The sequence below is a fragment of the Dendrobates tinctorius genome, unplaced genomic scaffold (genome assembly GCF_039654945.1).
Source record: "Dendrobates tinctorius isolate UK_male_01 unplaced genomic scaffold, ASM3965494v1 ptg000008l, whole genome shotgun sequence".
In the NCBI taxonomy this organism is placed as follows: Eukaryota; Metazoa; Chordata; class Amphibia; order Anura; family Dendrobatidae; genus Dendrobates; species Dendrobates tinctorius.
This window is the reverse complement of record NW_027361676.1, coordinates 56,424,369-56,449,945: the sequence shown is the minus strand read 5'-3', so window position 1 is coordinate 56,449,945 and position 25,577 is coordinate 56,424,369. Positions and strand designations below refer to the sequence as shown.

The following is a 25,577-nucleotide window of genomic DNA, read 5'->3' as shown; positions in this document are numbered from 1 at the left end:
CCGAGTTGGGAGGGGCCAGAGTAGTGACAGTTGAGACATTTCCTGGTTTCAGTCAGTTAGAGTGTGGGACGAGGTGAAGTGAGGTTGCTGAGGTAAAAAGTGTAAGAGAAGTTCAGTGGTCCAGGGCCTTGGGGGCCAGAAGTTATTTGGACATGAAGGGAAAAGTGCAGCGAGGAAGGAATAACAACTAAGTTCAGCGGAAAATCCCAAAACGTCCGAGACCACTGGCACGAACTAGTGTGGCTAAACGGGATGCTGCGGTACCGGAGGATACGGTATGGGAATAAAGAATGAGAGGAGAACAAGGGACAGCACAGAGGATAGGAACTATGATAGTTTAGGATCAATGTGCAATGCCTGTCACTGGACTGGATGCGATGTGCCCACGTAGCGTTTTAAAATGCACAATGAAAACCGGACTCCTTCCCAGAATTCGCGCGTTTTTTTCAGCGCGATTTCACCGCGATTCTGTTTGCGATTTTGCCGCGATTTTCTCAAGCACTTTCCAAGCGATTTGAAGCATCGCTTGGAAAGTGATTGACAGGTTGGTCACACTCATCAAACATAGTGTTTGACAAGTGTGACCAGCTTTTTACTATTGAGGCCGCCTATGCGGCATCAATAGTAAAAGATAAAATGTTAAAAATGATAAAAAAATAAAAAATCGGGGTATATTTACCTTCCGACGTCCTGCGCTGCCATCCCAGGCCTCAGCGTTGTCAGCAATGCCTTGCGAGACCTGTGATGACGTTGGTCTCGCGTTACTATAGCGATCTCGCGAGACCGCTAGAGTCACGTGAGACTACGTCATCACAGGACCTTGCCGCAAGGCATTACTGGGAACGCTGAGGCCCGCGAATGCAGCGCGGGACGTCGGAAGGTAAATATACCTCGATTTTTTATTTTATTTTTTTTTTACAGGGGTATGGTACCCAGGGCCTGGAGGACAGTCTCCTCTCCTCCACACCGTGGGTACCAACCGCACATGAGATGCTTAACTTCCCGCGTGGTGGGCATAGCCACATGCGGGAAGTAAGCGATTCTCATGCATTCCTATGGGTGCGGAATCGCGGCAATTCTTTGCGATTCCACACAAAAGAATGATCATGCTGCGATTTTTTCCGCGATGCGATTCCGCTGCGGTAAAAAGCGCAGCATTAGCACAGCATGTGCGGAATGCCATAGGAATGCATGGGGTGCGTCATGTACAAGATTTTTAAACGTTTTCGCAGCGTTTTCGTGCCGAAAATAGCGGCAAAAACGCTTAAAAATCGCATCGTGGGCACACAGCCTTAAAGGTAATCTGTCACCCCATTTTTGGCCTATAAGATGCGGTCACCGCCATCAGCGGCTTATCTACAGCATTCTGTAATGCTGTAGATAAGCCCCCCGATGTAACCTGAAAGATAAGAAAAAAGAGCTAGATTATACTCACCCGGGCATCCGGTAAGGTCCGATGGGTGTCGCGCTCCAATCCGGCGCCTCCCATCTTCATACGATGATGTCCTCCTCCTTACTTCTCCCTCGGCTCCTGTGCAGGCGTACTTTATCGGCCCTGTTGAGGGCAGAGTAAAGTACTGTAGTGCGCAGGCGCTGGACCTCTCTGACCTTTTCCGGCGCCTGCGCACTGCAGTACTTTACTCTGCTCTCAATAGAGCAGATATAGTACACCTGCGCAGGAGCGCAGCATGACGCAAGGAGGTGGACGTCATCTCTAGAAGATGCGAGGCGCAGGACTAGACCGCGACACCCACCGCACCCGACCCCGCACCTAGAATGCTGTAGATAATCCCCTGATGGTGGTGGCCGCAGCTTAGAGGCCGAAAATGGGGTGACAGATTCCCTTTAAGTAAAGTTATTTTGTTAAAAAAGAACTTGGACTCTGTCAATCTCTGTGTGTTGTCTGGAAACAGGACTTGAGGAGAATTCTACCTTAAGGCCGGGATCACACATGAGAGAAACACGGCCGAGTCTCGCATGTTAATACTCGGCACTGCCGCCAGCACTCAGGAGCGGAGAGTTCAGCTGCATGTATTAACATGCGAGACTCGGCCGTGTTTCTCGCATGGGTGATCCCGGCCTAATGTTAGCGAGGCGCTTGACTAGGGGTTTTCCCGGAGTGGACCCTCTGGACCGTGGCATCGAAGGACCCCGGACGAGCAACCTGGTGGAACCGCCCCCTATACAGGGAGCGTTAGGCGCAAGCCCAGGGGTTCGAATACCACGGTAGCCGGAACCAAGAGGGGCGGCTCGGACTGGACTGGAGTGAGATAGGCAGGAGGCTGAAACGCGGGTAAACAGGACCAGAACCGGACTGCAGAAACCAGGCACGGGCAGGCGGAGTGGAGTAGGACTGCCGGAGCAGGTCCTGGCAGGCACAGGCTGGCAGGACCGGAACAGGACTGCTGGAACAGGTACAGGAAGGCACAGGCAGGTAGGACCGGAGCAGGACTGCTGGAACAGGTACAGGAAGGCAGAGGCTGGCAGGAACGAAGCAGGACTGCAAGGAACAGGCACGGGAAGGCACAGGCTGGTAGGACCGGAGCAGGACTGCTGGAACAGGTACAGGAAGGCAGAGGCTGGCAGGAACGAAGCAGAGCTGCAAGGAAGCACAGAGGAGTGAGAGCAGGAGCCGTGCACAGACAAGGCACGGAGGCCTAAGGCTGAAGATACAACAACGATCAGGCACCTCCCCTAAGGGAGGGCGGCCTGATATAGGTGAGGATCTGCCCCCATTGGTCCGGCGGTGCTACCGGGTCAGGGCACCGCCGGAGTAGAAGATCAGGTGGGGAGAGCCGGCCGCGGCCTATGGCGCATGCGCAGGAGTCGCAGAGACGTCACAGGCCGAGGACCGGTCAGATGAGGACGCCGCCGCCGGCGCTGGAGGGAGGAAGGCTGCAGTGCAGGCAAGTACGTAGAGCTCGTACGACGGGGGCCGTGGCATGGCGCGAAGTGGGGGCCGTGACAGAGCGCGAGGTGGGGGCCGTGACACCTAAAAGTGAGTGAATTGCACTGCACACACATCACACAGCAGTTGGGACTTTTTAATTTCTTTGCGGGGTACCAAGATGTGCCAGAACAGCAGCCCCCCGCCATGACTACCACCCTGGCCACCTCACAGGCTTTTAAAAGTACGTTATGCTGTGAAATGTCAGTGTCATTGTGAAATGATACAGCCAATGTCTGATACATCTGTGGTTCGGGCAACATGAATCCGCTGTCAGGTATAGTATAGATGCAGTTGACCAGTTCATTGCTGATCTTTTTCCCTCCTCTGACCTTGACATTTGTAGCCTGTACTGACTGTAGGTTTATCACATGGGGTGTTGTTAATGTTTTACTTTTACCCCAGATTGTTTGGACCTGTGTTGCAGGCATTATGGAATTCCAGCCAAGAAGTTAATCATGCTCATTATACTGACACTTTCTTTCATGAGAAGCAGAGTAAAAGTGCAGCATAAATAGAAACACAGTTTTTGGCTTCTACCCAGCATGAAAACAGATGCCTGAACGACCGCTGCATCCTAAGTGACTGGCCCTGATGCAACTTTCATTTACGAGAATATCCGACCAACCTTCACTATTACCAGGTGACTGTGAGATCTGAGAACAGGTCCACCATCCTGACTGCAGACCCTTAGGGGTGCAATACACATCCCAGTAATGATTAGCTGCGCTTAGTATCTATTTTCTATAGACACAATACATTGCCTCTTCCCCTCCAAACTGCTGGGTCCTTCTGCAGCTAAGCTGATTCTTGTTCTGCTTTATAAATAGCAAGCACTATGCAGTCCATCCATCCACCCCTTCCCCCTCTGAATACCCACCAGGCCAGCCTATGAAGTGCTACGGAAAAGGTCTCACTGTATTCTGCATACACTGCAAACATTTACTGGGTACATAGCAGAGGAAGCTCAGTACTGACACCAGTCCACAGGGAGGGAGATGTATGCAAGGAGTAGCATGTCTATAGAGCCTGCACCGCAGCATAGTCGCAAGAGGAAAAGGACAGTACACAGTGCAGAAAAGTGTCCTGCAAAGAGAAGCCCAAGCTGGGGTCTCCTCACTAACCAAGGTCAGTAAGATAGTGGGGCTCTGGAGGCCTATCATCTGGGAGATCCTGCAATATTCATCTCACTAATGGTTTGTTGCTCGTTGCGTTGTCAGATATTTCTGCATCAATTTCCTCATCTGCTGTAATTCTATCGCTGAATCCTAAATGTGTCCCTGGTTAGAATATTGTACGTATTGATGTCCAGTTGTGCGTTACTGCTGTGATGTATGAGAAGTTTTTATCATGCGTATCAAAAATGGTGAATTTGCTTGAAATCAAATCCCACTGCTGGACATCCAATGTTCATAGCCTTGAAGGAAGGTCCATGAGCCAAAACATGGCACTATGTATCTAATAATCTAGAAGACCTTGCCCTTGTTTTCTTATGGATACTCCTGGTGGACAGATGCCCAAGACAATCTCTCGTGCAAATCTTTCCATGTCTGTTGCCATTCTATTTCATAACTGCCTTGTTAGCATAGGGTTATTACTATTAGAGAACCAGTAGAAAGTAGTGATTTTTGTTCTTCGAATACATTTACAATGGTCATCGGCTGGAGGTGCTTTTATACGCACTCCTCAAAAAATGCAAGCAGGCATTAGGGATCCATCTGCAGTAGAAGCAAAATTTTCTGTTAAAGGAAATCTATCTCCAGGTTTTTGCTACCTCATCTGAGAGCAGCATGATGTAGGGAAAGAGATGCTGAATCCAACAATGTATCCCTTAGATTACTGGGTGCAGCCGTTCTGACACAATCACAGTTTTTAGAATTAGTATGAAGCAGTGCTGGGAAAGCTGCCCCCGCCTACACCAGGCTCTGCATGTTCATTGTCTGTAAACAGTGTCCTGCTTATCACAGGAGGGGGAGGAGTCAGACTAGCATGCACGCACTACTGTAACTGCTGTAGACCGGGCAATGATAACCACCAAGTGATAAAACCTTCATTGTAAGTAAACAGCAGCACACAGCCTGACATGTGACACATTGGTGAAATCTGTTTTTAACCCCTACCAGATGGTGACCTCTGATTACATAGCAAAAACCTGCTGACAGTTTCACTTTAAATGTATGCTGAGCAGTCAGGATTTAGTAGGGAGACCACAAAGAAGCCTTTCAAGGTGACAGAAAAATAATTTTGTAAATGAAACCATGTTTATTAAATGTCCTGTAAAAGTCACAAAATATTAGTGCAAAAAGAGTCAATATATATTTACTAACCATCTATCTTGATAGTTATTTGATGTTATCTACTAGGTGGTGTCTGCACAGAGCAATTACAGTATAATTAGGGAATACTTTCCAAACAAATGCAACGTGTCACTGAGATGATCACAGGGATTTCACTAGTATTTAAAAAAATATCCTCTATATAATGTGGATTATTGTCTTCATCATAATGACTGAACCTAATGAGTATAAATTAATATTTGTTAATTAATAGCTATCAATACCTATTTTCATGGGTTTATCACACCTCACCGCATGGTCAACATTAAGTACCAGAACATCACCTACTTCTTGTCTCTTGAGTCTTCTGTAATGATAGTAATCCAACTGGGGACCCCCACAGTGCGCTCAACAGACCAGCCCTTGTGCGATCAGCATACCCCTCAGTGTGCACTCACCAGAACCCCCACTGTGCACTTGCCCCCCACTGTGCACGCACTACACACCCCACTGTGCACTTACCCCCCCCACTGTGTGCTCACCAGATCAGCCTCTGTGCGATCAGCATACCCCTCAGTGTGCACTCACCACACCCCCACTGTGCACTCACCAGAACCCCCACTGTGCACTTGCCCCCCACTGTGCACGCACTACACACCCCACTGTGCACTTACCCCCCCACTGTGTGCTCACCAGATCAGCCTCTGTGCGATCAGCATACCCCCAACTGTGCACTTGCCCCCCCCACTATGCACTCACTACACCCCACTGTGCACTCACCACCCCCACACTGTGCACTCCCACACCCCTCATTGTGCTCTCACCACATCCTAAACTGTGTTCTCACCACACCCCCATGCTTTGGAGTCTATTGGTAAGGCACTTTCACACTTCCGTTTGTGACCATCAGTCAAAATCCGCTGTTTTGCAAAAAAACGGATCCGCCATTTTGTTTTGCGGATCCGTTTTTTTTCCCATTGAGTTGCATTACCGGCGGATCTTGACGGATGGCCATCCGTTGGATCCGCTTTTTTGCGGATCCACCAAATTTTTTGCATCCGCGGACATGCCCGGACGGACCATATAACGTTTTTTTGTGCTGCAGGATCCGTATTTTATAGTGCGCATGCCCGGAGGAAAGAAGTCAGCCAGAAATTTAACCCTGAAATCATCTCCGGCGGCCAGAAAAATCTCTCTCTCACTCTCCTCCCCGGGCTACAGTTCCTTTAAAATTCTTCATTCATCGGATCCATCAAAACATCAAAAAAACGAACCGGTGGCATTCGTTCACCTCAGTTTAGCTACGGATCCGCTTTCCGCCATTTTGGCGGATTTTAAGGCCTGTTTCACACTTCCGTTTTTGTGTCCGCCAAACGGATCCGTTTCCGTTTTTTTGACGGAAACTGATGCAAACGGATCCGTTTTTAAAAAAACGGATCCGTTTTTTTGACGGATCCGCGGTAACCGTAATGGAAGTCTATGGGACAAAAAAACGGATCCTGCAAAAAATGGCGGATCCGTTTTTTTACGGAAAACAACGGATTTTGACGGATTTGAAAAAACGGAAGTGTGAAACAGGCCTAACTGACACAAAAAACTGAAGTGTGAAACAGGCCTTAATCAAAGTATATGTCAGCCAATGTAAAATTTTCCTTCATCTCTAGTCAATGATCTTGTGCCACAGATCCGGCACCCAGAGCTCACAAAACACTAAAGCCAGTGCACTTTTCTTCATTGCCTATGTACTGAATGCCATCAGAATTGTCTTGTAAAGCCATATTCCCATCTGTTAAATTTTAATTAGGCCAGAAATCGTGTTTTAGGCACCATGTAGAGTGCAGCATAATCCCCATGTGAGAATATAGTGTATGCTTTGTTTAAAGGGAACCAGTCAGCTGATTAATGCTGCCCAAACCACGCGCTGCATAAATCAGACATGAGCTGAGTTATTTTATCCAGGTATGATTTATACTGATATGCTGCAGCATTGCAAAGAAAACACACATTGAAAACTGATCCAGGTGTAGATTGCATCTGAGATGATTTTCACAGTGTAACATACAGTGGAATGTAAAAGTTTGAGCACCCCTGGTCAAAATTACTGTTATCGTGAAAAGTTAAGCAAGTTGAAGATGAAGTGATCTCTAAAAGGCCTAAAGTTAAAGCTGACACATTTCCTTTGCATTTTAAGCAAAAGAAAAAAAAAAAAAAAAAAAAAAATTATATATATATATATTCATTTTTTACATTTTAAAAAATACAAGGAGATTGGACTAATGCAAACGTTTTGGTTTTGGCACCCTTGGAGATATGTGTGCACAGATAACTTTGACCAAGGTTTTAGACCTTAATTATCCTGTTAAGGTCATGGCTTATTCCCTATCATTGTTAAGAAAAGCCATTTGATTTAAATTTCCCAGCTTTATCAAAACACAGCATCCTAGTACCTTGTGCCAAAAAACAGCAAAACAGCAGCTATGGGTTCTTCTAGGCAGCTGCCTAACACTCTGAAAATGAAAATGGTGGAGGCTCACAAACCAGGAGAAGGCTATAAGAAGATAGCAAATCGTTTTCAAATTGACCTTTCCTCAGTTCAACATGTTATTAAGAAATGGCAATTAACAGAAACAGTGGTCAAGATAAGGTCCGAAAGATCAAGCAGAGTTTCAGTGAGAGCTGCTTGTAGGATTGCTAGAGGCAAATCATAACCCTGGCTTGACCGCAAAAGACCTTCAGAAAGACTTGGCAGATTCTAGAGTTGTGGTACATTGTTCTGCTGTTCAGAGACACATGCACAAATATGGCGTTCATGGAAGAGTCATCAGAAGAAAACCTCTCCTGCGTCCTCACCATAAAATTCAGTATCAAAAGTATGGAAAAGAACATCTAAGGCTGGTTTCACATTCGCGCTTTTTAAGCGCACGCACGGCCGGGGGTAGCTCCGCCCCCGAGCCGGCTCTCTGCCCGGCGTGCCCGCCGCCTCCTAGCGCACAGCGGCGCCTGCGATCGGCGCACCCTATCTTTAGCATAGGGTGCGCAGATCGTGCGCAGGCCGTGCGCTAGTTGCGCTTTGACCTGCGCTGCGCACTTTTGACGGTGCGCCGTGCGCGCCAAAATCAAACTTTTCGGATTTTGGCGCGCACGGCGCACCGTCAAAAGTGCGCAGCGCAGGTCAAAGCGCAACTAGCGCACGGCCTGCGCACGATCTGCGCACCCTATGCTAAAGATAGGGTACGCCGATCGCAGGCGCCGCTGTGCGCTAGGAGGCGGCGCTACAAGGAAGGGGCGGGCACGCCGGGCAGAGAGCCGGCTCGGGGGCGGAGCTACCCCTGGCCGTGCGTGCGCTTAAAAAGCGCGAATGTGAAACCAGCCTAAATAAACTTGATGCATTTTGAAAACAAGTCATGTGGACCAATGAGGTTAAAATAGAAGTCTTTGGCCCCAATGATCAAAGGTCTGCGAGGAGAAAAAAGGGCAAGGAATTTCAGGAAAAGAACATCTCGCCAACCATTAAGCATGGGGTAGGATCAATCTTGCTTTGGGGTTGTGTTACAGCCAACGGCACAGGAAATATTTCATTGATATAGGGAAGAATGGATTCAAAGAAATTTCAACAAATTCTTGATGCAAATGAGGATGGCTTCTACAACTGGATAATGATCCTAAACACATGTCAAAATCCACAGTGGATTACTTCAAAAGTCGCAAGCTGAAAGTTTTACAATGGTCCTCACAGTCCCATGATCTGAACATCATTGAAAATCTGTGGCTAGACCTCAAAATAGCAGTGCATGCAAGACGACTCAGCAATGTCACAGAACTTTAAGAATTTTCCATGGAAGAATGGATTAAAATCTCTCAAACAAAAATTGAAAGACTCTTTTCTGGCTACAAAAAACATTTACAAGCTGTGATACTTTCAAAAGGGGGTACTAGCCATGCAGGGTTCCCAATCTGCCCATTTTTCTTTTTGTAATTTTTAAAATGTAAAAGATGATTTCTTTTTTGGCCTGAAAAACAAAGGAAATGTGTCATCTTTAACCTTAACCCTTTTAGAGATCATTTCATCTTCAACTTGCTTAACTGTTCACAATAATTGTAATTTTGACCACAGATGCCCAAAAATGTACAACCTGTACACTGCTGAAATAGTGCAGCCAACGTTTGATTCATGCTGCCCGTGGATCAGTAAGCGTGAATCGGCTGAAAAGTTCCCTTAAGGAGAAAGTGCAGAGACGTTCAGTAATTGGCAGCGCTTTGGACGCAGCACATGTCCACTGGGTCCAAAGCGCTGCCGGATATTGAACGCAGGTGAATCCCCAGGTGTTCATTGAAACATGCGGATTCACAGCGTCCAATACATTGTACGGGTGAAATTAATCTTGCGGAGACTCGTGTCTCCGCAAGATAAATAGACATGCTGCTGTCTGGAAAGATGCGCCACATGTCCATCTCCAAGGGTGCATGCATAGTGGAGATGGGATTTCTTAAAATCCAATTCACTATGCTGTAACATGTGGACACTGTAGATGTACGCAGCGCCCAACCCGCAACGTTTACTGACCGTGGGAACATACCCTTAAACTTATTTTATGTTTTATATTGTTGTATATATATTATTTTTGTATAATATTTATTATTAGTGTAACAGGTTAGACAATAATAATAACAACGTGTTTAGAAACACATCACACTCCATTTGTGGGAGCTCAGGATGGAAAATATCCTGACAAGTTCCCTTTATAGACCTTTCCCTGTGCATACGTATACAGAGAGGCATGTTGTCAGAAGTAACTACCGAGGGAGTTAAATTACAAGTCCTCAAACCTGACAGCAGATCTCAGCTCCCAAATATTAGGCAGGCGTTTAGAATCAGTTTAATATAGCCAAGACATGAGTGCTTTTTTGGTGCACGGTGACTGGTTTGAGGTTCCTTGGGGAGACGGTGATCTAGGTAATATATGAGCCATTTGTCTGCATTAGTCCTTGTTTGTTTACCAGTACGTGCAGGATTTGGTATTACGCTCGTGTACCTCAGATGACTCGGATCATGGTGATAATCTAAATTTAGGTCACAGCCAAGCAGATCATTGAAAATTACAACCGGGCAGCCATTACTGCTTTCATCTGAACTGCTAGAGATTTCACTTCTTTCTGGTTCCTTCAAGATTTAAGAATCAGGCTTGTCATCCACACATTTAGTCATTTCTTTTCTCTGCCAGCAATTTTTGGATAATGCTATATGTAAGTAGAGAGAACGGATATGAATATGTCAGAGGCAGCATTTTAATATTAACCTTAGCGATCACATTTTTAATGCAGTCATAATGTTATGACTTTCTGCTAAGCAATTTTGGTGATATTTATTTGCTTTTTGATAATAACTGCATGTTAAATTAAGAGAGAGACGTATAAAATAATACAATAGAAACAGCCAAAATGCAAATGTGACATCTTTACAATACATCAGGTCTCTGTTTTTACTTTTTAGTTTGTTTTTAGTGTTGTAAATGTAGAAAATAGATCCTGGAGACCTAGAAATTGACAACTAGTTGCTCTTAGGCTGGTTTCACACTTGCGTTTTGTTGCACTGTATTTTAGCGCTAAAAAACGCATGCGTTTTTTCCTATATTTTGCATGGGATGCGCTTATGTGCGCATACACGTGCGTTTGTATGCGTTTTTCCGCTCATGCGTTTTTTTGTGGTGTGCGCTCGGGGGCACAAAATGCATCCTGTTGCATTTTTTGGGCGTCCGACTTGCCTCAAAAAAACGCATGCGCGCGCAATGCGTTTTTTTTTACAGCAAGACACCCATTATAAGTCTATGGGTGCGCATATGTGCGTATTGCCATGCTCATGTATGCGTTTTTTTGTTGACCATTAGTTAGACAATGGAATTTAGGGGTTTGGGTTAGAGTTAGGGTTAGTTAAGGGGGTTTAGGGTTAGGGTTTGGGTTAGGGTTAGTATGGTTTGGTTAAGGGTTAGGGTTTAGAGTTAGTTAGGGTTTAGGGTTAGGGTAGGGTTTGGTTAAGGGTTAGGGTTAGTATGGTTTGGTTAAGGGTTAGGGTCAGGGTTAGGGTTAGAGTATGGTTTGGTTAAGGGTTAGGGTCAGGGTTAGGGTTAGTAAAGTCATGGTTTGGGTTAGTGTGAGGGGCCAACTAATGTTGGAAAAAAACGCAAACACGGTAAAAACGCACTAAAAACGCATACAAACGCATAAAAACGCTGCGTTTTTTTCATGCATGCTCATAAAAATGCTTGAAAAAAACGCAGCATTTGTATGCGTTTTTTCCATGCGTTTTTTTGCGGGAAAAACGCGCTGCAAAAAAAAGCAAGTGTGAAAGTAGCCTTATTCACATTCTGTCCCTAATAATTGCGTGCATAATGGTATAGGGTATTTAATAGGGCTGAAGGGGTTGTTGTAGAAGTCACAGCAGAAAGCCACTGAACAAGGGCGGCAGCCATTTAGAAGTGAATTATTACTTCTCCCCCTATTAAATTGGCAACATTGAAGAGGCAACATGTAATAATTCACATAGTAGTACTTAGGGGCTTTCTCTCACATCAGCATTACAGAATAAATGCGTCGGCAACAAAACTAGCGATAGTAGCAGATCAGACGCAGGTTACAAAAGAAATGTGTGGTCAACAAAGCTAGCGATAGCAGCAGATCAGGTGTAGGTTACCGGAGAAATGTGTGGTCAACCAAGCTAGCGATAGCAGCAGATCAGATGCAGGTTACAGAAGACATGTGTGGTCAACAAAACTAGCGATAATCGCAGATCAGACGCAGGTTACAAAAGAAATGTGTGGTCAACAAAGCTAGCGATAGCAGCAGATCAGATGCAGTTTACAAAAGAAATGTGTGGTCAACAAAGCTAGCGATAGCAGCAGATCAGGTGAAGGTTACAGGAGAAATGTGTGGTCAACAAAGCTAGCGATAGTAGCAGATCAGATGCAGGTTACAGAAGAAATGTGTGGTCAACAAAACTAGCGATAGCAGCAGATCAGATGCAGGTTACAGAAGAAATGTGTGGCCAACAAAACTAGTGATAGCAGCAGATCAGACGCAGGTTACAAAAGAAATGTGTGGTCAACAAAGCTAGCGATAGTAGCAGCTCAGATGCAGGTTACAGAAGAAATGTGTGGTCAACAAAGCTAGCGATAGAAGCAGATCAGACGTAGGTTACAGAAGAAATGTGTGGTCAACAAAACTAGCGATTGCAGATCAGACGCAGGTTACAGAAGAAATGTGTGGTCAACAAAGCTAGTGATAGCAGCAGATCAGACGCAGGTTACAGAAGAAATGTGTGGTCAACAAAACTAGCGATTGCAGATCAGACGCAGGTTACAGAAGAAATGTGTGGTCAACAAAACTAGCGATGGCAGCAAATCAGATGCAGGTTGTTGTTTGATGAGACAACCTCTTTCACGCTCAGGTTCATATTTGATGAGACTTTGAATGTAATTTACACCAAATTGCTAATATATAGTAGCTAGACAAACTCCACCATTATAATAGGGAGAGCTGGATTAGGAAAATCAAATGGACATGGCAGCAGATTACCCTCACAGAAGAGGGGTGTAATAGGATGGGCAGAAAGAAAAACATTTGGAACCCTGATGAAGGGTTATACTTCTCAACCACCATACCAATGGTTTTAAAATAAAAGCAAGGTGACAGAACACAAATTTGGACCTGTGCATTTACACTAATGTTGAAACCTACATGAAGGACAAAGTGTTGGGAACTGAATTTGTGTATTGCCTATTAAATTGTGCTCATTCAATTTACAATAAACTTTCCTGACTCCCATGCAGTAACCAGCGGTGGTTGTCAGGATCCTCTGTACCCTAGTGGTCCTGCCTGTGTGCATGGGCTATTTCTTATACAGGGTGGGCCATTTATATGGATATACCTGGGTGGGCCATTTATAAAGTTGGAATCCAAAATGGCTGACTTCAAAATGGCCGCCATGGTCACCACCCATCTTGAAAAGTTTTCCCCCTTCCATATACTAATGTGCCACAAATAGGAAGTTGATATCACCAACCATTCCTATTTTATTTAGGTGTATTCATATACATCGCCCACCCAGGTGTATCCATATAAATGGCCCACCCTGTACAATGATTGCAGCAAAAATCAAAACTAAGTAAAAAAAAACAAAAATTGGTAAATAAGATTCAGCTGTGTTCACCCTAAGTCTTTCTTGATTTGCATCAGATTATTTAATTGAGGACAATTCAATGCACTCTCACACCACTCAGTGCCACGGTATAGATCTCACAGTATGTTAGGTTTAAAACAAGTTAAAGAAGGATACATCCATGTATAAGAAAGATGCAAAATATCACATTTGTAGACTTGCCAAGTGTCAATAACAAGCCAAGCTTTAATCAGACAATGCTGCTTCTGACTTTTATTCATGAATGTATTAGAGATCTGCTGGTTAAAAGAGTCACCCCATCTAAGCAAGTTATCATTTATCCACAGCTGATCACCTAATCTCTTGTTGATCTCTGAGGGTCCAACCTCTGGGATTGCTAGTGATCCCAAGAACAGAGCTCTGAAATTCCCCTCTAGAATGCAGCGGGCGTGACATTCATTGTCTATGGGACTGACTGAATACAACACTCCTTGCCTACGGAGCATTTCAGTACCCCGTACTCTTATTGGGACGACTTTTTTAGGTTCAGATCACTTCCCTATATTTTTAGATAACTATTTAACATGTGGAAAATTAAGTGTTCCCTTTGCACTTTGTCTTTGTGGCTACATTCTTTAGACATCAATAACTGAACTTGAAGACGAATATGAAAATGTTTGGAATGCAGCAGGTGCTATCTTGGATATTGACCCAGGTTTGTTGGATTTCCATAAGTGACTGCTAGAGAATTTAGTGATGTCATAGTAGTATGTATAAAATCGCTGCAGTACTGTCTAATACAAGACACATGGTAAACATTTGTAATAAATAATATAACTAAAGATATAACATATGTTCAGTATATTGCCTTTTATTAACAGTTTATTATTGTGTAATTGTATGTTAGGTTGTGTTACATTACCTAGTAAATGGTCCTGCAACATTGATGGCTAGCACTAAGCTGCTATACAACAGAGCCCATATACAGCAGTGATGAGTATGGAAAGACTTGTCATGTCGTATTTTGAGGACAATTCACCTCGCTCCAAAATGTTTGACTTGCTACATCTTGTTCAGAAGTGGTTGCAGTCAGAATCCTCCACCCCAGCCCAGATGGTCGAACGTCCTTCCGAGACCGATGCAGACCTGGGTTGTTCAGGGAGATCCTTGAAATACGGACAACCTGGTGGGGTTTGTGGAAAGGTACCAGGTGGTTGAGAAGTCATTAGGGAAACCCAAAAGGAGACTGATCCTCAAAAAAGGGGTACTAGAACCACTAATGGAGGATGTTCAAAGTCCTAAAAGCCTGCTGAGGGGTTTCCGAGGGTAGGGGTTAAGGACTTCACTTTTGGAAGGTTTTAGGGTCCTGGGCACACAGCCGCTCGTTGTTTCATGTCCCCCGAACCGATGGACTGCAGCCTGGGGTGGTGGTGTTTGTATTATGCTTATCCGGCCAGCACTGTGGACTGTCAACCCAGGAAGGGGTCGCATACATGTCCCATGACAATAAATGGAGTATTGGTGACTGGACTCTGGGAGTCTAGTGACCCTCATAAGGGGCATACTCCCTCACCAGTTGACCCCTGGAAGGATTGTGGGTGTCCGCTGTATTCCTAGGGATGCCAAGGACTACTCTGTTGTCTGCATAACCATAGAAACAAACACAAACAGACAGAGTCGCATGAGGTTGGTCAGGGTGGTCAAGGACCTGATACACCCAATTATAATAGAGTGGGATTTCAACTTATTTTGGGACTTATAGTGAAAGTCGGGGGTGCCAAGTTACTCTGATTTGATAATATATTTTAGTGTCCCCTGTGTTGTGCCCTTTCTTTGGTATTGATTTCCCGCCCCTCATCTCATTTTATTGTATTGTACATTCCCTAATAAATATTGTTAATTATTGAACATTTTTTCGGTTTCTTTTTTCTGCACCTCCATAGTAGTATAATGACCCCCCATATTATTATAATGCACCCCATAGTAGTATAATTCACCACCATAGTAGTATAAGGCACACCCATGGTAGTATAAGGCACCCCCATAATAGTATAATGTGCCCCATACTGCGGCTTTACAAAAAACAAAGGTTCTCATTACCTGGCCGAGGTCCAGCGGTGTCATCTGCTAGGATGCATCTGATGCGCTGACCTTCATAAGGTCAGCTGCCGGCCTGTGATTGGCTGGCAGCTGTTAACTGTTGCTCTGCTGGAGGAATGTCCACATGGCAACAGATTGTAACTGAATGTGCATCTGAGGAAGCACGATCAGTTACTGAAGCAGCAGGATCCTGCCGCTGGGGCCTGGTGAGCAGCCCTGGTGAGGCCTGGATCGGGCCCCCTCTGCTTGCCGGGCCCCATACGCCAATAAGGGCAGTAATGCCTTGATCGCGGCCCTGGTTGTCACATAGGGAGTTCTTACACTGGATACAGGATTTCACTGCCAGGACAGGAGAGTTTGTACAGTAAGGACAGAAGATCTTGGTCTACTCCATTTCAGGCTGAGTAGATCTGTAACACTCCACTATATTCCCCAGCAGTGTTGATGAAATAACAGTCCGTGATGCTACTACATTAAACTAATCACTTTTTTCAGGACAAATACATTCTATTCTGTTATAATAATACCGCTCTTATCTGCAATTTGTTTACGGTAAGGTGTTGAAGTATAGTGTATGACAGGCATCTATTCAGGGATTATTGCCTTATAAATTCTAAGCCTTGCTGCTGCTTTTTTTCCATGGGCTCATTGAAGGATTCATATTTTTATGGTGTTCTGTACTCAGAAATTCACCAAAGCTGCCAGTGTTTCTTGCATTGGTCCAGAGTTTGTTTTTGCCACGTACAAGAAAAATCTTTTCAAGGCCTGTTCAAATCCCTTCTATATTTTAAGATAATACCTCTCTTGTCTGTAATTCATCTATGGTGAGTTGTTGCAGTAGGTATAGAATTTGACAGGCATCTAGTCAGGGATTATTGCCTTATAAATTCTATGCCTTGCCCTGCTTTTTTTCCATGCACTCATTGACCCATTCATGTTTTTTATGGTGATGTGTACTCAGAAATTCATCAAAGCAGGCAAAATTAACTGATTTAATGTGTCCATTCACAGTTTCTCTCCAGCATCTGTATGTAAGAGGTAGAAGTGGTACACTTTACGCTACTGGAGCTGATTACCACATCTAAACTCTCAATTCCTTGTTTCAATTTATTTCTAGGTGCTTCTTCAAGTATGTATAGGGTCATTGTCCTGCTGGAGGACCCATGACCTAAAATGCAAACTCAGCTTTACGACCCCGGGCGCTACATTGCGACCCAAAATACTTTGGGAATCTTCACATTTCATGATGCCTTGCACACAGCCAAGGCACCCAGGGCCAGAGGCAGCAAAACAACCCCAAAATATCTATGAACTTCCACCATATGTCACTGTAGCTACAGTATTCTTTTTTTGTAGGCCTCATTCCATTTACAGTAAACAGAATATTGTGCCTTACCAAAAACTCTATCTTGGTTTCATCTATCCACAAGATGCCTGCTGGCCCTCTAAAAAATAGTGGGGGGGGGGCGCCTGCTGTCTCTCTATAAATTGTGACGGCCACCTGCTGGTTCCCCAAGTTTCAAACTTTAGAGTATTAATACGAAAAAGAAAATTTACCCTCCTCGGATGGATAAATTATAATGCAGTAGCATAATATATGGCTTAGCAAAGCATAGTCGTCTGCTGGCCCTCCAAAAATGCTGACAATAGTAAGGGCCACCTGATGGCCCTCTACAAATAGGGGTGGCCGCCTAATGGCCATGAAAAAAAAAATTGTGATTTTCAGAGTCCCTCCTTCATAAATTAAACAGGATGTGTATGATCATATCTCACGCACCACATGGACAAATAAGGTATTAAAATGATAAAATTATATTTCCTGTAGAATGTATTTTTCACCATTGAAAGCAATGCAAACCGTGCAAAAATGCAGCAAATACACTAGCCCAAGGTGTGGAGGAGCAATTTTTTTTCTCTTATTTATTTTGTCTTAAATACAGGTGCTTCTGACAAAATTAGAATATCATCAAAAAGTTCATTTATTTTAGTTCTTCAATAAAAAAGTGAAACTCATATATTACATAAAGTCATTACAAACAGAGTGATCTATTTCAATTGTTTACTTCTGTTAATGTTGATGATTATGGCTTACAGCCAACAAAAACCCAAAAGTCATAATCAAGCACAGTGATACTGTTGTTTTTAAACTAGGTGTTGGTACTTTTGGCAGTGTGGACAGGTTCCAAGTCCTGCTGGAAAATGAAATTTCCATCTCCAAAAAGCTTGTTGGCGAGGGAAAGCATGAAGTGCTCTAAAATTTCCTGGTTGACGGCTACGCTGACTTTGGTCTTGATAATACACAGTGGACCTACACCAGAAGAGGACAAGGCTCCCCAAACCATCTCTGATTGTGGAACCTTCACAATAGACCTCAAGCAGCTTGGATTGTGGCCTCTCCACTCTTCCTCCAGACTCTGGGACCTTGATTTGTAAATGAAATGCAAAATTTACTTTCACCTGAAAACAACACCTTGGCCCACTGAGCAACAGTCCAGTTCTTTTTCTCCTTTGCCCAGGTGAGATGCTTCTGCCGTTGTCTATTGGTCATGGGTCGCTTGACACAGTGATGGAGATGGAAATTTCATTCTCCAGTAGGACTTGGCCCCTGTCCACACTGCCAAAAGTACCAATACCTGGTTTAAAAACAACAGTATCACTGTGCTTGATTGGCCAGAAAACTCGCCTGACCAGAATCTATGGGGTATTGTCAAGAGGAAGATGGGAGACACCAGACCCAACAATGCAGACGAGCAGAAGGCTGCTATCAGTCACTTTTTTTGTATTGAAGAACTGAAATAAATTAACTTTTTGATGATATTCTAATTTAGTGAGAAGCACCTGGATATATTTATTAAACGCGTACTGTAGTATGGGAGTGGGCCCAGTAGCTCAACTAATCCAAAACACTGTAGGTGCAGTTGTGCTAATTGGAGCTATCAAACGATACCATAGTTATAAGTTGAGTTTATTCATAAGGGGAGCTCTCCTCAGGCCCGTCTCATCAGCCGTTGATGCCCACTGGTGGCTTGGAGAGGGTCAAATTTATCATTGCTCCATACTCACATTCTATTTGCCACTGTTGAAATCAGACGGGATGTGGTCACTGATGGGGAGAATGGTTTAGATTCATGCAATGTACAGAATTCCAAAGGCAATTACCAGTATTTACCTACTTCAATTATTCCTTCGTCTTCAGTAAATCTTATAAGTCAGGTGTATATTTAATCATGTATCTGTATTTGTTCTATAAAGTAGAACAATGTATTTGTGATCAGCCTCAAAAACAGGGTCTTACACTTGAGCTTTATCAGTGGATACAGGTATCTCTCAGTATTTCTGTAATCATCATTTAGGATACATCTTTCTTGTATGCGATTAGTTTTTGTCTTCCATATTTTCCATTTGTCATTCTATTGGATTAAGGATGCATTGAGCTACATTTTGTGTTGATTGATTAAATAGTGGCAAATTATTTCATATTGTGATGTTATTTGTAGGATCATGGGCAGATCGATCACCACTCCATGAAGCGGCGAGCCAGGGAAGGCTGCTTGCATTGAAAACCTTGCTTTCTCAAGTAGGTAAACAATTTTATCCTAATGGCTGCAAGATATTTGTAGATGTCTCACTATCAGCGCATGACATGTATTCCAATAGTATTGTAGTTTATGCCTTTTGTTTTATCTGTTAACTTGTAAGATGCCATGGTCATTTTATGATTCATAACAAGTAGCTTTGAAGTATTAAAGCAGATGGTGCATCTTCCAGTGAGATAAGACAGGGTGACAGGGTACCATACTGAGTTTTAGATTGAGGTCACAATCACATGTGGGTGCAGCATATTCGTATTCCGACCTATAGACCTGGCGCAGACTTGGTCAGTACAGGGCCAATGTTCGAGAAATATGTGTAGGTAATTCTCTTATATAGCAATATAAGAACAAAAACACACAAAAGAATGATATATTCATTAAAATCATGTGTACTGTCTGTACACCTGCTACACCACTTAGCTATTGGACAGACTACACATGAACCATTTACATGCTGAATTCATTTTCATGTGCCACTTGTATGCAAGACCAATATGGAGGTTTTGCCACTTACATACCTGACTCATGCAGTACTCCTACATTGCACAGGTACCAGTGCCAGAGCCGGACTGGTCAGCTGGCAATTCTGGCAAATGCCAGATGGGCTGGTATTGACAGTGGACCGCTCAGTCTCCCTAGAGAAGTCCCTCCAATGATTTAATATTTAGATCTTTACGCTGCTGCTGCACAGGTATCAGCTTCAGCGCTGTGTGCTACCTCTACTCGCTCTCCCATGTGATGTCCTCTTCCTCCTATTCACATTGTAATCTGAAGGAGGAAGGAAGCACCAGCGGCCACACTGACACTGTCAGTCAGCATCACCATAAGCTGCATACTGCCAACCCAGCAAGAGCCGGCTGATACTGTCAGCTTCCACGGACTTAGGAGCAGGCAGTAGTTCCCAACTTTGCTTTGGTCTGCTCAGAATACAGACTCCAGTCTTCCCACATTCTGGTGGCTGAGCAGAAGGCTTTATTCTGTCTTTGGGCTTATACTCATCTGCATTTAGACAAACGTATTGATATTGGTCCTGAAAAGTCGGACGAGTGTCATGTGAGTAAAATGCGATTTTTCTCACCCAGTATCCATATGACATGCGTATGCAATCCATATGCAATGCATTTTTAACAACAGCTTTTACATGCAGGATTTCTCTATGTAATTTCAAGCTAGTTTAGTAAGTACTGAAACAATCTTAGATACAGATATAGATAGATAGCTAGACAGCCCGCTTTGTGAGAAAGTTCTCACAGAAAGTTCTCAATTAGAGAGCGGTGCAGTCAGTGAGGTGACCAGGGTTCATTAGCTCTGAATTCCGGTGACCTTTCTCACATTAGCACTAAACATTGAAGGAGCATTCTCACACTCCTGTCTCAGTGTGTTCTGGCTGGCTTGCTGAGCAGTCGCATCATGCCACTCCTCAACAAACCACCCAGATGTAACAGAGCTGGACTTCTTCATGGGACAAATATGGATTATCTTCTCGTCAGACAGGTGAGGAATATGGTTGTTTATTTATTTATTTTTTAGTAATAAATGGGAAAAGGAGGGACGGGGGTTTATTTAAAATAAAGGAGTCTGTGTCTATCTTTCATTTAATGAACTTTATTGTGGCTGTGTGTATTTTTTTCAAAATGACGATATGATTAGTGCATCTTATAGACATCTCTCCATTACTAACTCCTGGGCTTGATGTCAGCTGACAATACAAAGCTGACATCAACCCCAACCCTATTACCACACTTGCCTGGGCAAGTCAGGAGAACGAGATTAAGCGCTAGATTTAGTGCATCTTATGAATTCGCCAATATCCATGTCCCTTCCTAGCCTATTAATATTAGCCTGCAGTTGTCTGCCTAGCCTTTGCTGGTTTTTAATTATAGAGGGATCCCATTTAATTTTTTTTGGAGGGGGTCTCCCATTTTAAAAACCAGTGTGGCAGGGCTAAGGGTCGTGTAATTGATGGGAGATATGTGTCTCATAAATGGCTTATCTCCATAATGTAAGGCATAAGTAAAGCATACCAGATATTGTTATTGTTTTTGTTTGAAGGACCTGTGCTGAGGTCACAGTCATGTGACCAGTCAGCTGCTGGGAACGTGGGTGTGGCTACAGCCTTATAATGTGACCTGCTCCTGAACCAGGGAGCTGTATGTGGGGAGGACTACACCTCCCAGCATGTGCTGAGACTCGCGGTCTGAGTCTGCAACCACGAACGTTTATGTTTCATTTGCCTAAGCTAGAGGCTATTCTTGGTGACACGCTGTTTTATGGTTTATGACAGAAATAAACCTCATGAACTTTGGAAGAACCGGTCTCCTGATTGTCTCCCGCTGCACTTTAGTGAGTCACATCCCTACAATTGGTGGTACACGTGCGGGCAGCGGTCCCAGCAGAGACTTGAGACAGTTGCTGCATGTCCTGGGTGAAGTTTGCAGCGAGGCAACAAGCACTGCCGGGAATCATGGAGGACCTGCTGAAACACCTGGTCCAGTCCCAGACACTGCAGCAGGAAACCAACAAGCTGTTACAGCAGATCCAGCAAGGCCAGCAGGAGCAGCGGCAGCAGTTCCAGCAGAGCCAGCAGGAACAACGGCAGCAGATGCAGCTTCTGGCAACCGCCATCCAGGAGGGCAGGACGAGCGCCCCAACCCCAGGTCGGGCTGATGCCACCGACGTCGAGAAGGTGGTAAGACGCGCATTACAAAAAATGACCCCTGAGGATGATGTTGAGGCCTTCCCGACGGTGTTTGAAAGGGTGGCTGAGAGGGAAAAACTTCAGCCAGAGCGGTGGGCGGAGGTACTGGCCCCATACCTAACAGGGGAGCCCCAGAAGGCGTACTTTGACCTGACGGTACAAGATGCCAGAGAGTATCCCAAATTAAAAGTGGAAATTCTCGCCCGCTTGGGGGTTACAATGACTACCAGGGCACAGAGAGTTCATCGTTGGGCCTATCACCGGGACAAACCCCCGCGCTCCCAAATGTTTGACCTGTTGCACCTGGTCCAGAAATGGCTGCAGCCAGAGTCGGCTTCCCCTGCACAGATGGTAGAGCGAGTTGTGATGGATCGGTTTGTGCATTCTCTGCCGAGACCTCTACAGACTTGGGTTGCCCAGGGTGATCCCCAAAATGCTGATGAACTGGTTGGGCTGGTCGAGAGATACCAGGGGATGGAAGGTTCCTTGGGGAAGCAGCCCATTCCGTATTGGGGGTCCCAGCAGGGGGCGGAGTCACAAAAAAGGGGTGGTGCGTCCAAGGTCAAAAGGGGCGGGGAGGCGGTCCCCTCGGGTGTTATTTGCTGGAAGTGTCATGGGCCAGGACATATAGCGGCCCGTTGTCCCCAGACCACCGAGCAGATGGACTGCAGCATGGGACGCCGTAGTTCATACTACGCATATCCAGCTTGCAGTGTGAACTCGCTACCTAACAAGGGGCCACAAGCGTGTCCCGTGAAGGTGAACGGTCGAGCAGTAATGGCGCTTCTGGACTCCGGGAGCTTGGTGACCCTTGTGAGGGCCAGTTTTCCACTAAACATACTCCCGGGTAAAAAGATTGGTGTTCGGTGCATACATGGCGATGCAAAGGACTACCCTATGGCTAGGGTGAAGATTGAAATGGTGCATGGCACCGAGTCACATGAAGTTGGCGTTGTTCGAGACTTGTTGCATCCCATAATTATTGGCCGGGATTTCTGTCTGTTTTGGGATCTGTGGGGGATGGGTTCTGAGTGTGCTAGCAAGAGCACCCCACTGAGGTATCGCCACCACCAGAGGCAGACGAGTTTCCTTTATGTGTCCTTGTTGGGGATGAAGAGGAAGGGTCCCCTATACCTGACATCCCGGAGTTAGAGGTGGCCGGGGAGAATTTTGGGACTTCCCAACATAGGGACCCCACACTAAGGGAAGCCTTTAACAATGTCATTAATGGGGTTGCACAAGAGCCGGGAGCAGACACAAGGTTTCCCCATTTTATGTTGAGTGGGAATTGTTGTACCGGGTCACGAAAATAAGGGAGGAGGTGGCAGAGCAGTTAATAGTACCAGGCCCCTATAGACGAAAAGTGTTGGACATGGCCCATTCACACATCTTGGGGGGACACCTGGGGGTGGAAAAAACCCAGGAACGGATTGTACAGAGGTTCTTTTGGCCTGGGTGTAACCGGGAAATAGTAAACTATTGCAGGTCCTGCCCGACATGTCAGCTAACTGCCCCCACATCTCATTTTCGGAACCCTCTTGTGCCACTGCCCATTATTGAGGTGCCATTTGAGAGAATTGCCATGGACTTGGTCGGTCCCTTAGTTAAATCAGCTCGGGGCCATCAGTATATATTAGTCATCCTGGACTATGCCACACGCTATCCTGAGGACATTCCCCTGAGAAACTCCTCCGCGAAGAGTATAGCCCGTGAGCTGGTCCAGGTGTTTTCCCAGACGGGTTTGCCGAAGGAGATCCTGACCGACCAGGGGACACCTTTTATGAGCAAAGTGATGAGAGAATTGTGCAGAGTCTTGCAAATTTCCCAGTTGAGGACTTCAGTGTACCATCCGCTGTCAGATGGCCTTGTTGAGAGGTTTAACAAGACCCTGAAGAGCATGCTGAGAAAAGTCATAGAGGAAGATGGTAGAGACTGGGATTGTCGCTTACCGTATTTACTGTTTTCTATCCGTGAAGTTCCCCAGGCCTCCACGGGGTTCTCTCCCTTCGAGCTTCTGTACGGCCGGCATCCGCGAGGTCTCCTAGATATAGCCAAGGAAACCTGGGAAGCCGAAGTCACGCCCCACAGAAGCGTCATTGAGCATGTGGCACTGATGCAGCAGAGGGTTGCGAAGGTGATGCCCATTGTTAAAGAACATCTCCGCCAGGCACAAGAGGCTTAGGCCAGGGTCTACAACCGGTCAGCCAAAGTGAGGCAGTTCAATCCGGGAGACCGAGTTCTCGTGCTAATCCCGATGGTGGAAAGTAAATTCTTGGCCAAGTGGCAAGGGCCATATGAGGTGGTGGAGAAGCTGGGAGACGTAAACTACAAGATCCACCAACCCGGAAGACGGAAGCCATACCAGGTTTACCATGTTAACCTTATCAAGCCGTGGCAAGATAGAGAGCCAGCGGTAACTCCGTGCTTGCTGGGCAACCTAGAAGGGGAGGTTGGAGCCGTTACCATAGCGGAGACTCTATCGAAGGCCCAGAAGCAGCAGTGCCGGGAGTTACTCCAGAAAAACCGCGACCTGTTCTCAGAGTTGCCGGGGTGCACGAAGGTGGTGGAGCACGAAATTCTGACTGAGCCACATGTGCGGGTGAACGTGAAACCATATCGTATTCCTGAGGCCCGGCGAGAGGTAATCTCCAAGGAGGTGCAGCGTATGTTGAAGCTCGGGGTCATTGAAGAATCCAAGAGCGGCTGGTCGAGCCCGATTGTCCTGGTCCCAAAACCTGATGGTGAATGGAGGTTCTGCAACGATTACCGGAAGCTGAATGAGGTCTCCAAGTTCGACGCTTATCCCATGCCACGCGTTGATGAGCTCATCGAGAGACTTGGACCTGCCAGGTACATAACCACTTTGGATCTGACCAAGGGATATTGGCAGATCCCCATGGCACAGGAAGCCAAGGAGAAGATGGCATTCTCCACACCAGACGGGTGCTTCCAGTATGTCTGGATGCCGTTTGGCCTACAGGGAGCTCCAGCAACCTTCCAGAGGGCGATGGATAGAATCCTTGAACCTCATAAGCTATACGCTGCCACATACCTGGATGGTATCGTCATCTTTACCCCGGACTGGGAGACACACCTGGAAAAGGTCCAAGCAGTGTTTGACGCTCTAAGAGAGGCGGGGTTTACAATAAACCCGAAGAAGTGTGCCTTGGGGAGAGAAGAAGCCAAGTACCTCGGATATGTAGTGGGGCGTGGCGAGATCAAACCCCAAATCAATAAAGTGGAGGCAATTCAAACATGGCCGAGACCGCTGTCAAAGAAGCAAGTTAAAGCCTTCCTGGGGATTGTGGGATATTACAGGAGGTTCATCCCAAACTTCGCCACAATGGCTGCACCTTTAACTGATCTGCTTAAAGGGACAAAGTCAGTGATGGTCAGCTGGTCTGAAGAAGCAGAGTCAGCCTTCCAAGAAATGAAGGGAGCTCTTTGTAAGCAACCCGTTTTGGTGGCCCCAGACTTTAAATGTGAATTTGTCCTCCAGACAGATGCCTCAGATGTCGGGGTAGGAGCTGTCCTTTCCCAAGAGATACGTGGGGAGGAGCATCCTGTTCTCTACTTGAGTAGGAAGTTGACTTCTTGTGAGAGAAATTACTCAGTTGTAGAGAAGGAGTGTTTGGCCATAAAATGGGCCGTGGACACATTACGGTACTACCTGGTGGGACGGAAGTTTAGGTTAATATCTGACCATGCCCCACTCAGGTGGATGAGGGAAACAAAGGGAAAGAATGCTAGGGTCACCCGCTGGTTCTTAGCCCTACAAGACTTCAGCTTCCATGTAAAGCATAGGGCCGGG

The 25,577-nt window shown here is 45.5% G+C and overlaps 1 protein-coding gene across 3 annotated transcripts in view; it reads left to right on the top strand.

Moving 5' to 3' along the window:
- Positions 1 to 25,577, top strand: part of ASB5 (ankyrin repeat and SOCS box containing 5) — a 78,236-nt gene that overhangs the window by 38,171 nt on the left and 14,488 nt on the right. Inside the window, exons 1-2 of one of the 3 annotated variants that reach the window (XM_073577685.1) lie at positions 3,698 to 4,075; positions 18,973 to 19,052. In XM_073577685.1, the coding sequence (XP_073433786.1) occupies positions 3,946 to 4,075; positions 18,973 to 19,052 (210 nt within the window). In that variant the 5' untranslated portion in view covers positions 3,698 to 3,945. Of the gene's footprint in view, positions 1 to 3,697; positions 4,076 to 18,972; positions 19,053 to 25,577 lie in introns of those variants that run through there. The other 2 variants (XM_073577677.1, XM_073577692.1) reach the window with 2 other exon arrangements.